At 36.9% G+C, this 13883-nt stretch overlaps 1 protein-coding gene across 2 annotated transcripts; it reads right to left on the reverse strand.

Moving 5' to 3' along the window:
• Positions 1–12160: 12160 nt before the first annotated feature.
• Positions 12161–13883, reverse strand: LOC121987579 (NAC domain-containing protein 37-like). Of its 2 annotated transcripts, XM_042541324.1 has the most exons (4): positions 13819–13883; positions 13340–13561; positions 12966–13240; positions 12161–12848 (listed from the first exon to the last, which is right to left on the reverse strand). In XM_042541324.1, the coding sequence occupies exons 2-4, from the start codon at positions 13500–13502 to the stop codon at positions 12303–12305; spliced, it is 984 nt and encodes a 327-aa protein (XP_042397258.1). In that variant the 5' UTR covers positions 13503–13561; positions 13819–13883; the 3' UTR covers positions 12161–12302. The 2 variants fall into 2 exon arrangements, with proteins under 2 accessions (XP_042397258.1, XP_042397260.1); XM_042541326.1 differs by lacking the exon at positions 13819–13883 and having other exon boundaries at positions 13340–13626.

Genomic DNA, 13883 nt, shown 5'->3' on the forward strand with positions numbered 1-13883 from the left:
CAGACCTGTTTGGACTTTTACCTGCTCAGTGTCTGATCGCCCGATCCACTAAGACTTTTCCTATAATACTACATTAGTCAACAACAATAATAGTAATATAGAATACAATGGTAAACCTAAACCTAGATTTACCGAGATCCGCTGGTCCGGTTGACCATCCGATCAACCTTGCTTGGAGTTCACTCCTCCAAGACTTCTCGTTACCTAAGGTTACCACCCCCTAGGATTTTCTCCACTTGGCTTCACTCACCAAGACTCAGTATTCGGCTACCCAAGGATCAAGTCCTCTAGACCTATCCACCTAGCTTCCACGATATACTGAGATTTCCCTTACCTAGCTTACAACTAGTACTCAGTATTCGGCTACCTAGGGATCAAGTACTCCAGACCTATCCACCTGGCTTCCACAATATACCGAGATTTCTCTACTTGTAACAGCCAAAAATTCTCAAAATAAATTTTAGAAATATTCTATTATTTTTCTAGAATTTTAGAATATTTTTATGAAATTTTTGGAGTAACAGAAGTAGCAAAATTAAATAAAAACGTAAAATAGCCTAAGCGGGAATTGAACCCGAGACCTATTAGACCCTACGATTTATAGATGACCTTAGTAACCAGGGGGCCCCAGCAGGGGTGTGCTTAAAGAAGAGGAGAGAAATTATATTTATGATCGAGTTGAGTTGTATTAATCACTTAATATAAATAGGGAATTTAAGTGGGAGTTTATTATTTCGGATCGACAACTCTCCCTCAAACCCTCACCCGACGCCACCCTCTCTCTTCCTCACCCTCTCACCGCACAAGCCCCAAGAGATCTAGGGCTCCATCCCTAGGGTCGTAGGAGCACCTTCCGGCGACGTCTACGATACGAGGACACTCCTCTCCGCGAGAAGAACGCGTAGACACAAGAAGACCGCCGAAGAGATCTTCTTCTCCGGAAATCTAGCGATTAGAATTATAAGAAACCTAGCGCAGGAAGTAAGTAACCCCTCACCTGCAATATAAGTAGCTAATCGTATGTTTCTATATTCTTAGTTCAGCCATATGCAGAGTTAGAGCACACCAAGTGCTCGATAAAATGACTAGTACAGTTATATGCTATAGTGGACATTTTAATAGCTCAATTAAATGTCATAGAAGCATTTTAAATAGCATACTTAGTCTTAGTCTTGCTTCAGTTTATATGGGACTACGGTCCAATGGGTGGGCTCCCATAGTCGTCTCTAGGTTCAGATAACCTAGCTCTAGGTTCAGATAACCTAGTAAGAGCAAGATAAGATAAATTAGCTTATGAATCAGTATTTTACTTTAACAGTGACACTGTGCTGGACTCTTAGTTGTCCTTGGGTTGGGCTCCCATAGTCGTCCATAGGTTTAGATAACCTAGTAAACCCTACTAGATTCGGGACTAGCTACCTCGGGTCTAGTTAGGGATGCGCGCATAGCAAGTACAGTTGTCGGGCCCATCAACAGCATAATTATTATTTTTATCTATTATAAAAAATAGTTTTCAAAACTTCACAATTCAGTTATGTGAATGTAGTTCAGATTTAATCTTAGTCTAACATCAGTTTAGCTTTTCTCGTTGACAAAGCAAGTTAGTTCTATGAACCGTATTTAATTGCCATAACTTACATATTTGTATGCCATATTTTAGTATTTTCAGCACGATTATCAGCATGCATTCTAACTAGCATCTTTTGAAAGCATGATTTCATTGAATGCATGTTTTTGTGAGGTAGATGGTTCTTACTAAGCTCCCAAGCTTATAGTTTCTTTTTCCTTATACTGCAGATAAAGGTAAAGGGAAGATGGATTAGCGGAGGCTGGAGGGCAATGCGACAAGATGTGTGTGAGAAGGAACTTGGAATAAAGACTCTTGGGGACTAGCCAATCTAAAAACTTAGTATTTCTGATTTTGTTACTACTCTGCACTTTTAGGATGTTTAAGTGTCATGAATTGTGAAAGTATGCACTAGGTTATGCTTAGATTACTAGTTGTATTGATATTAGATATCAAACTATGAGTAATGACATGCCTAGTAGTGTTGTTTCATGCTTTTAGTTGATTTATGTGAGTTCTGTATGAAATCGTGTGGAGTTTCTGTGAAATCAGAAACTCAATCGATCAGCCGATCGATTGGAAAGAAATTTCCCGCGTACAGAGAGTTGTTGAATCGATCAGCTGATCGATTAAGGAGTCCTCGATCGATCAGCCGATCGATTGAGACGCGACTTCCGCGTACAAAGAGCTGTTGAATCGATCAGCTGATCGATTGGCCATGGATCGATTAGTCGACCGATTGGGGAGCTCATTCTTGCAAACAGAGAGCTGATGGATTGATCAACTGATCGATTGGCCAGACTGGATCGATCAGCCAATCAATTCAGACGGGATTTCTGTGCACAGAAGCACGTTGAATCGATCAGTGGATCGATTGATATGTTCCAATCGATTGAGTCCCGACCTCAATCTATTGGGGAAGTTTGATTTCGGCTGGGAACATCTGATTTCAGCTCCTTGACCATATGGAACGTTGGGGGTACTGAGAAACTTCCAAATCATGTTAAAGTTCCCCTTTTTGATGTTTGACAAATATGTTTAAGTTAGTTCAATTCAAAAAGATTTAGATTTCTAACTTAAACCCTTCTTCTCCCCCTTTTGTCATACAATAAAAAGAACTCTTCATAAATGACTTTAATTGCTAAGGATCCCTAGGTTTTGTACCAACAATGATGGAATACTTTTAAATATTTTCAAGATATGCCTAAGGTATTCCCTCACCCATTTGATGTATAATAGAGTTTTCAAAAATGATTCATAGAGATTTTGAAAAAGCCTCATTCTGTGAAAAAATTGAGTAAATTTGCAATATCTTTTTCAAAATAATTTTGAATAATGCACTAAGTAAAATTTCTCAAGAATATGTTTCAAAAAGTATTTCAAGACTTAAAGTATTTTTGCAAAACCATGATATAGAAGACTTAATGCTTGCAAAATTTCTTTGAAAGATATTTTTATAGAATATTTTTCAAAAATATTTGTAAAGAGTTTTTATCAAGCATCCTTGTTAAAGCTGAGTTAAAAAAATATTTTCAAGTAATTTTCAAGAAAATTCTCAAAGAAATTCTCTAAGTAAAATTTTATTTTCAAGGAATTTTCAAAAAGTTTGAAGAATATGATTTTGAAAAGATAATGCTTGAGCTAGGTTTAAAAGATAGTATTTTGAGTTTTGTAAGCAATTTTTCAAAAATATTTTTTAAGTTAATTTCAAAACCAGATTTCTTTAAATAAGTATGTAAAGATAATTTTCAAAAAGTATTTGATTAAGATATTTTAAAGATAATTTTTAAAAAGATTTGTAAAGAAGTTTTATCAAACAATTTTTTTTTAAAAAAATGTTTTGAAACATTTATTCAAAATATGTTTTCAAAAGCAAGATTTTGAATGATATATAAAAAATATGTCCTTCAGTCAAGTCTCTCCTCCTTAATCAGACACTCCTTTTAGATATCCTTGTTACCCACAAGGAAGGCTTTTCTATGTGTATCTAAGGATGACGATTGACTTAAGGTTCTAAGGACTTAGGCGATGAACAATAATAATTTATATATATAATACACCCAATCAATCATCAATCAAAACAAAATCTTTTAAATTTTAATTTTCTTAGCATCTCACCCATTCTAAATTTTCAAGTATGGTAATTCTATAATTGTGTGAGATGACTTTATTGATTTTGAATTTGTTGAAACTTAAATTGAATTTTAGTTAAACTTTGATTATTGTAAGTTAAATAGATGGTAACATTTATTTTGTGAATTAATTGAATTAATGTTTAGTTTAGAAATTATAAAGTTATCAAGTGGATTTGGTTAAGAATTGTTTTAATAGCTATGATTATAGGTTGATTATTAGATTATTGATTGATTTAAATATAATTTAAAAGTTATTTTCAATTTAATTTAGTATTATTATTAATTAGGTTAAGAATTAATTTTAATTGTTGATTAAAGTTTCATCATTAATAGTTATGAATTAATTGATTATGAATTATTATTAATTTCTTAGGAATTAATTAGGTAAAGATTTTAGAATTAGTTATAAAAATTTAATTTTGTTTAAGGTTAAAGTACTTTATTTTTTTATTAAAGTTAAGATTTCAAGTTGAAATTTATTAAGAATTAATTAAGTGCATTAAGTTAATTTAATTAAGTTAAACTAGTTAATGATTAGGGTTAATTAATTAATTTAATTTATTTAGAAGGGGGTGAATATCGCATCTTTTTTAAACTTTTCTTTATCTTTTAAATCAAAGTCGTGCACGGCGGAAAGTAAAAGGGAGACAGATTGTTTACTTCGTTCGGAGTCTAGCTCGACTCCTACTCGAAGGCCTACGGTCCTTGACCGTACCAATGGGCAAAGCACTAAAACCCTTCTTTCCGAAATCCTTCGGAAAGAAGCAGATCGTACAAATACAAATATATAAGATAGTAGCAACCCTACTATCTTATATGAATTTAAGTGCAATACAAAATATACCGACAATAGTAAATGAAGGTTGAGGTTTGGTCGGTGCTTTTGGACGAAGTAGCTTGCTGAGCTGATGAAGACTTGTAGCACTAGTAGCAAGGCAGAAACGAACTTGAGTAAATCAAAAAATAATCTTGTGAGCTTTTGACTTCGAGCACTTTTTATAGGTGTACTGGAGGTTCAGTCGACCGATCCCACCGTTCGGTCGACCGAACCCGCTCTCTTCCTTCTTGGTTGAAGTCCGAAGCTGACTTGATCTTTTACATTTACTGGTCTTTAATGGTTCGATCGACCGAACCATCTTTTCGGTCGACAGAACAAGCCTTTTCCTTGTTCGTCGAAATCTACAAGAGATCTTCTTTTAATGTTGTTTAATGCTGATTGGATCGGTCGACCGATCAATCTTCGATCGGACTGTGCTTCGCTTTGGTCTGAACTGATCTATGATCTGAGTCAAGCTGGTTCGGTCAACTGATCCTCCTGTTTGGTCGACCGATCAGGCCGAATCTGCAAAATAGAGTTAAACAATATTCCTACAAAACAAAAGTTAGCACAGTAATATAATGCATGAGTAATATAGATAGTAGAACTGTCTTGATCTCAACTTGGAAACCTTCCCAGTTTCTTCAGTTGGATCAGCGACCTAAGGTTGTTCCCTTTAGGAACCCGACCTCACTATCGCTCCTCCAGTTGCATACCTCAACTTACTTGCTAAACATTGGTTCTCCAGACCTGTTTGGACTTTTGCCTGCTCAGTGTCTGATCGCCCAATCCACTAAGACTTTTCCTGCAATACTACATTAGCCAACAACAATAATAGTAATACAGAATACAATGTTAAACCTAAACCTAGATTTATCGAGATCCGCTGGTTCGGTCGACCATCCGATCAACCTTGCTTGGAGTTCACTCCTCCAAGACTTCTCGTTACCTAAGGTTACCACCCCCTATGATTTTCTCCACTTGGCTTCACTCACCAAGACTCAGTATTCGGCTACCCAGGGATCAAGTCCTCCAGACCTATCCACCTAGCTTCCACGATATACTGAGATTTCCCTTACCTAGCCTACAACTAGGACTCAGTATTCGGCTACCCAGGGATCAAGTACTCCAGACCTATCCACCTGGCTTCCACGATATACCGAGATTTCTCTCCTTGCCTAGCCTCCAACTAGGACTTCCCTTGCCTAACCTACAACTAGGACTTCCCTAGATCAAACTACATACTTAAACATATTTGTCTGACATTAAAATCTTGGAGGTCGATTGCACCAACAGAAGGAGGAAGGAGAAATGAGGAAGGAGAAATGAGAAATCTGTGGAGTTTCCTCGTGGCTGTGGGTGTTCCTCTTCTGCGGCCACGTCGCGATGAAGGAGGAAGGACGAAGGAGAAATTAGGACTGCTAAAAACAGTGGAAAATAACTAATATACTCTAACAAAAAAAATGGCACGGACCTGCCACGAGGGCAGGTCTGCAGTAGTCCGGAAGAAACGTTCCGCAGCGTAACATTTCTATATATATATATATATATATATATATATATATATAATATGTCGTATTACTTTAAATATTAGATTTTAAATAAATAGGATGGTCATGGATAAGTTCCATAATGAACTTATTAAGAATTTTAATATTCTTTTAATTATATAAAATATATTAAAACTACAGTTTGACACTAATAAATTTGTTTCTTTATTCATTTATCTAATCTTAATTATGATTTTATTTATTTATTAAATGCATACTTATTAAAACCAAGAAAATAATAATTTTACTTATAAAATTAAAATTTTAGTTAAAATACAAATAATAATATGTAAAAATATAGGTATCTTTATTAAAACGTTTTGAGATTTTTCTATTTTTAAAAGTTTATTTTTCAAGTTGTAGAATAATTTGTAGTCAATATATTTATCTTTGCCAATTTTGTAGGTGCCACCTAAAATGTTTAAAATTTCTGTCAAAAGGAGGTTATTCAAATAAAAAACTTAACTACAAACAAATTTATGAACTTGTTTATACATCCTAAATAAAGAATTTAACGTCCTCTGTCCAAAATATTTATTATACTATTTTGTTAAGAATATGAACGGGACCCTTACTAATTAATATTGGTGAAGTTTAAAGTGAAATTCTGTTAATTTTTTTTTCCTTTTTCATATTAAAAATAAATTTAAGATTTATTAATAAATTTTTTTGGTTATTTTTCATATAAAAAATATGTATTATCATAATTCTTTTGGTTCCATATCTTAAGATTAGTAACACCGTGAATAGAAAAAATTTTATAAATAATTTAGGTCTATAACGTTAGAAAATATATCTTTCTCGATTTTTTGACTAATTAAGATCAAATATAATATTTATTTTTATCCGTGTCTATTATAGTAACTTGTTGTTGGGTTCTTAAGCATTGTCTATTATAGTAACTTGTAACTTGTTGTTGGGTTCTTAAGCATTGCCGTTATGTTGCACTAATTTAAGAAATATTTTCTGTTGACATAAATGATCAAGTTACAAAGCCATGATAAAAGTATACGACCATTCATAATGGCCATTGATCAATTATCGGCAAAGGTCAAACGAACAATCCTCCTCGTAATGTTAATTACAATTTCTTAATTTATCTCCTGTTGCCGACTATGTATAGCCGATTCTATCTTTTACTGGGTTTTTCTTTTTCTTTCAATTTTTAATTTTTATTAGAAAAAAAGATTAAATAATTACAATGGATTTTAAAAAAAATATGAAAACTTATTCTTAGATAAATCAATTTCGAAATGCTATCGTAAAACCCTAAACCCTAAAGTGTCTTATATCTCTTTCACATCTTCTATCCCAATTCTCATAAGATCTTCTTTACTCTTGCTCAAAAGTTCTAGTAGTGTATGTATATTCGACCTTTTGGGATATGATTTAAGGGCAAAAAAGGAATTAGAGAAAAGAGGAGGGGGTAATTTGGTAAAATCACTATGTAGGATTTTAAGAGAGAGGGGACACTGTTGAGAGGGGTCTTCTTCTTCGTGGAATTTTCTCCGCCCCCACAGTGAAGAGGAGATAACCTCTGTCAGCATCGTCTCCCTTGTCGTCGGCAAGTCACCACCCTTCTCTTCTACTCTCCTATTCCTACAGCCGGCATGCGCTTCTGGTCACCATCTCCGCTCCTCCTTTGACACCGACGCCACCTTCCTTTCCCCCTCTTCAGGCCACCGCCGTCGCGGCCGCCGCTTTCTCCTCCCGTCGCCGAGCGGCACTGTCACCTCTTCGCGCCCTGGCCACCACACAGACGCACGCGAGAACGTCGTTGCCTCTTCCTTTCTTTCCTCCAGGGTGACACCACTGAGGTCGCCACAACCGTCGCGCTGCAGCCCTCCTCGCCGACACCGCCTTCTCTGTAACACCCCACCCTTCTCGCTACTGGACTGTGAGGGCGGAGCGCTACTGGACTACTAACTTTGCTTAACTATCCTTGTTCACATGTTGATAGTAATTCCTAAAACTCTCGGAGAACTCAAAACATACAATTAACTAGCAGCGGAAAACTAAATGACTCATCCAATATATTCTTAATAAATGACAATCTTAATAAATTCTTATGCTAAGTACCAAGGCTTCTATAGTCCAGGCATCACACATCCATCCGCACCTCCTTGTCGCCTTCCTTTGCTATAACTTTTCCTTTCCTTTATCTGCAGTAAGAGGAAATGCAACTATAAGCAAAATTATTTAGTAAGCGCTATCTAACTCACAAAACTCGAATATGCATGTAAACATACTGAAATCCAAGAACTAAAAACTCTAAAGAAAATACTACACATGCTCATCTAATAGTAAAAGAATAATGCATACTGGAATGCGAAACATGTAAAGCTAATCAGAATAACATGCTAGCATAAGGAAAACTAAAACTTGTTGAATTATAAACACTTTCTGAATCTTATTTCACTTGCTTAAAAACTTATTCTTTTATTTCACTTGTTTAAAAGATTATACTTATAATACCTCAAAATAATAATCAACTTCTCTTTGGGCCCGACAACTGTACTTGCAATGTGCGCATCCCTAACTAGACCCAAGGTAGCTAGTCCCGAATTTAGTAGGGTTTACTAGGTTATCTAAACCTAGGGACGACTATGGGAGCTCAACCCAAGGACAACTGAGAGTCCAACATACTAGGTTATCTGAACCTAGGGACGACTATGGGAGCCCAACCCAAGGACAACTGAGAGTCCAACACAGTACCACTGATAAAAGTAAAATACTTGTTATCTTTTAATACTTCTAATATATAATGCCTCTGCATTTTAACAAGCACATTGTGTGTCAAAAATCCTAAAGTCTTGACTTTAGGATCTACTTAAGGTCTTGGCCTTTTTCTTTCTTTTCTTTATCTTTCTTATACTTGTTAATACTTCTAAAAGAATGCTTCTTCAAAAAGAAATTGAAATGTTTAAGCAAATTCTAACTTTGAAATGCTTAAACAAAAGATCTGCCTACTATGCTAATCAAATTATGCATATTAAGCTTAACAAAAATCTGATCGAAGATTAGAATTCTGCATGCAACACTTATCAAAATCTGCAAGCAATACTTATGAAAGTCTGCATATCATACAAGCGTAAACTAAATCTAAAACTTGTTGGAATTAAAATCTATACTGCATGCTTCAAATTAAGAGAACTAAACTAGCTGACTCCAAACATATGTGAAGCTTGGTGGAATAAACGGTAGCAAGGAAATATATCTAAATCTCATGTTAGAATAGAGCCTCAAATCTGTATACTTGAATATCAACTCCTTATGCTCAAGCAAACAACACTAAGCAGTATCAATGAAACCAACCTACGGTCTAAAGCTAATACGAACTTATGGGTTGTCCTTGATCCTTGCCCAGCACACCGAAACCAACAGTAAGCTTTACAAAACAAAACTGTTCTGAAATAGATTTCATGGCAGCACACTTCAACAGAACTACAAAGGAGTAATCAAATCTTCCTTAAGCTTGCTACAATGGAACTACACAGAAACAATCGAATCCTCTTCAAGTATGCTACAACAGGACACTAAGGAGCAATCGGACTTTCTTTAAGCATGCTACAATAGAACACTAAGGAGAAATCAAATCTTCGAACCATTCCTAACTTTTGAAACTAACTCAAACCAACAATCCAGTGGAAGCCATGCAAGGAACATAATTCAGATTCAAAACTTCTCAAATCTATTCTATAGAAATCAAAACCGCTATACCAAAACAAAGCCGCAACAAAACCTACACCAACTTCCTTCAAAACAGATCATTCTCAGTATAAATCCACATAAACCAATGACAACAAATTGAATTCAAGCAAGTTCTCCAATATCTATTCCAAATCTTTCCTATATACTCATGTTATCTCAAGGAAAGAACCTGCACAACATCATTAGACCAAAGCTAGAACTTCATAAGAAACCCAATCCAAATATTATTCTTCCAGTTAAGAAATCGAAACTGAGCTCAACCGTAGATAAATCGATCGCCACAGAGTCACAGAAAACCTTCTAAAGAACATCGAGCTTCTTTCATACAGCAAACACTAGCTAAATTCCGAAGCCAAATCACATGAGCAAGAACCCCTGTGAAACCTCGAGCCAATTCCATAAACACATCCGGAAAGAGGCCAATCGAAAAGAACTCACGTAAATACGAAAACAAAGGGGATAGGAATCCGGAACTATCCTACTCCAGGTGAGTAGCGACTTACCTTGCTTCTTGGACTCACAACCGAACAAGAAGGGCTTCTAGGACCTTGGCCGGCCGCCGGAGACGATGCCCTAAGTCCCTTTTGTTTTCTGACCGAGCTCCGTCATCGTACACAGAAGAGAAGGAGAGAATGATTTTTGTCATGGGAATAAAACCCTCCCCTAACTTATCCCTTTTATAACATAGTATTTCTGTTAACTCCTTAAATAAATTTTTATTTTTTTTCTAAACAGAACTGCTGCTTGGATTTTTGGTTAGCCAAATCTTTGATCGGGTCAGAGGTCACGGGTTCGATTCCTCAGCCGAACCCTTTTTCTTCTATTTATTTCCTATTTATTAATTACTACTTAAATAAATTTTGTTCCTTCTTTTAATCAGCATCGCTCGCTGGAACACTTGGTTAGCCGTGCTTTGCTAAAATTAGGGGTCGCGGGTTCGATTCCTCTGTTATCAACTTCTACTACTTAAATATATTTCATGCTTTTTTTAATCAGTAACGACTGCTTGCACACTTGGTCAGCCGGACTTGTTTAAGGCTTGGTTCAGCCGGAGGTCTCGGGTTTGAATCTCTGCTTTGACATTTTTTTTTGTCGAAACTTCTTTCGTCTAGTAAAAATATCAAACGACATCCAAAAATTACATAAAAATACTCTAAAATTTTCTAAAAATCTCTAGAATATTTCTAAATATTTTTAACCACTATTAGAACTCCAAATGAAGAAATTTGGGTTATTACATTCTCCCTTTCAAGTTTCACCCCAACGCCAAAGTCGTCGCTTCCTTTCTTCTACACGACGACGCTGCCGAAGAGCATCGTCGCCACCCAAGGAGGCCTTTGGTGTCACTTGTAGCGGCCTTTGCCTGAGCCCGCCAGCACGCCGATAACCCACTGCCCTCCTCTCCCTCTCTTTCCATTGCCGCCGTAGTTGTCGGAGTTGCTGCCGTCACTACAGTCCATCGCCACAATCGCTTTTTCCCCTTTTTCGCACGCCTCCTCCATTCTTTCTCAATCGTCGCCACCCTTATCGCCGGTTAGGCACACCATCGACCATCTCTTCTTTTTTTGGCGTCGTCACCCGCTCCACGACCCACGACGAGTAGTTCTTAGTCGTCGGTGCCGTTGCTGGCACCTCAGATCCATCGGTCCTGTTCTCTGGCGCTCGATCCACAGTGTCGTATGCCTCCGATGTCGATTGGGCCCCCGAGCCCTCGCTGTCATTATATTCTGACCGGACTTGTGTGATGTTTTTATGTTTCAACCTTTGTGCTGCCATTGTATCTTGGCCCGTGTGTCGATCTCATATCCCGACCTGTGTGCTACTAGTACTTCCCGGCCTGCATGCCGCTATTATCTCCTGACCTGTAGCTCGTCTTCTAGCTCCGTGCTGCGTCCTACTCCGCTTCGTCGGATCCAGTCCTTCATCCGACTCAGAGTCATCTATTCTCTCTTTCGGGTCACAACAACTCGAGTAGCGCCTTATCCGAGAGCGCCCCCTGGGCTAGGGTACGTTACCGTACTCACTCTCCATTCATTTGATTATTCTGGTATTAGTCTGTTACTTATATATTCGTTGAATTTGCCTCGAGCCTCGAGGTACTAGAGACTGGGGTAACCCGGTCGCTAGCTACAAGTAGCGTTGACTAGAGGATTTCTGAAGACTTGGTCAACATAGAAGTCATCTCAGCATACCTCCCTCCGGGACATTCTGACTAGATCAACATTTCATCCACCTCACCCGGTGGTCCATCTGACTCATATTCCGGACAGGATCAACTACAAAGTATATGAATATTCAATCTTACAATATGTCATTATTTGATTTTGCCAGAACAAAAAAAAATGTAGAAAGTTAATCCATGACTAATGATCGATAAATATGTAGTAAAATTGTGATCTTTTTCACCACTGCATTAATCAATAGAATTACCAATATGAAAGTTCAAACATTATAATCCCTCAAAACAACCATCAAAGATTGAACTTTTGGTGCTTTAATCACATTTAGCTGAAATTGTATTGCTAGGAAAGTAACTTATCAATCAGTTTCCAATCAACAAATTGACCATGACTATTATCCTTGGCATCAAGCTCAGTACTGCCCACAATATTGCCTTCAAATTGTTCTCTAGACCATAAGCTTGAAGAGGAACTTACTTCATCTGATGATTGCACAACACGAAGAACATAATCATGGTTATCTTTGTCAGAATCAAGCAATTCATCTGATGACAACTTTGGTATGAGCCAGGGAATCTGCAGAACCTGATCATCTTGAGATTCTTTATTAGAATCAAACAATTCATTGGACAGTTCTTGAATGTGATGAAGGACTTCATCATCATGATTATCTTTCTTAGATTGAGGCAATTCATCCTTGTGATGGAAACCTTTCCCACAAAATGCTACTCTTTGTGAAGAAGACACAATGAATTCAAGAGTTTCATATCCCGATTGAGTGTGATCAAGAACAGATTTCGGATAGTAATTGTGCCCGAAACTGTCGAAATTAGGCCTTTGATTGGGGTTTGGCTTCTTGAATGCTCTACAAACAACCCATCCTTCTTCCTGTGCCAAGTTTTACACATCAAAATACTTCAGTATGCATGTGTTTCATACATGTATTAATATGATTGTTTTTCACTAACATACACAGCTTGAGGATGATCATTATGATTGACCTACCTGAGTTGGGTCATTTTCATTGGATTGAAGACGATATTCATGGATGATCCAATCTGTTTTCTTCCCATTTGGTGCTCTTCCCTTGTAGAAGACAAGCGTTTTGCGCATCCCTATTACCCTAAACTTCGATAACACCGGCTTGTCTCGACCGGTTGCCTTCCAAAATCCAGCTGAAGTAGCTCTATTCGTCCTCGTCCCACTTGGATACTTCCTATCCTTGAAGCTAAAGAAGTACCATTCTTTTTGCTCCTCATGTACTCCATGCTTGCACTTATCTATATATTTGTCAATTTAACCAAAGTAAAAGATAGATAATTAGCTAGCAAAGTACTTGATCATCGAAAGTAGTAATTAATTAAATTAAGTATGCTGACCTTGAAGATCCCAAGGTTCTATTCGATAAAGATCGACATCTTGAATGATATCTAAATCAATCTCTTGAGAAGCTACCTTTCTCGCAAGGTAGTAGCCCACCAGCTCTTCTTCTGTGGGGTGAAACCTGAAACCCGGTGGAACGACGCTGCTCTCTCCTTCCATCTCAAAGAATTAATATATACTGCACTTATTAATCTACCTTCTGATCGATCGAAGCACTCCTGAATTATTACAACTTTCAAGTTTATTTTGCAATTGAAGCCTTCCAATATAAGTTAGTAAGAAAAAGCTAACTAGAAAACATGAAAAGCACTACCGGCCACATATATAGAGAGAGATGTTTCTTTGAGTGCACTACAACTTATACAAGATGAATGGTTGCATGCTCAATATAATGTTAACGTAGAACACACTCTTAGTGTATATTCCTTCAGTAATAAGTACATAATCATATATATGCAGAGTTTAAGTAACTTACAGATTGAAAATGTTGAGAGAAGGGAAGCTCACCAGAAGAGAAATGAGGCAATGGAGGAAGAGGGA

Source organism: Zingiber officinale, chromosome 5B, assembly GCF_018446385.1.
Source record: "Zingiber officinale cultivar Zhangliang chromosome 5B, Zo_v1.1, whole genome shotgun sequence".
Classification (NCBI taxonomy): Eukaryota; Viridiplantae; Streptophyta; class Magnoliopsida; order Zingiberales; family Zingiberaceae; genus Zingiber; species Zingiber officinale.

Excerpts from the sequence above, each read along its gene's own strand:
- LOC121987579 (XM_042541324.1), bottom strand. The coding sequence starts at position 13,502 with ATGGAAGGAGAGAGCAGCGTCGTTCCACCGGGTTTCAGGTTTCACCCC. Across the intron at positions 13,241-13,339 it reads AGAACCTTGGGATCTTCAAG|ATAAGTGCAAGCATGGAGTA; the intron begins GTCAGCATACTT and ends ACAAATATATAG. Across the intron at positions 12,849-12,965 it reads ATGAAAATGACCCAACTCAG|GAAGAAGGATGGGTTGTTTG; the intron begins GTAGGTCAATCA and ends AACTTGGCACAG.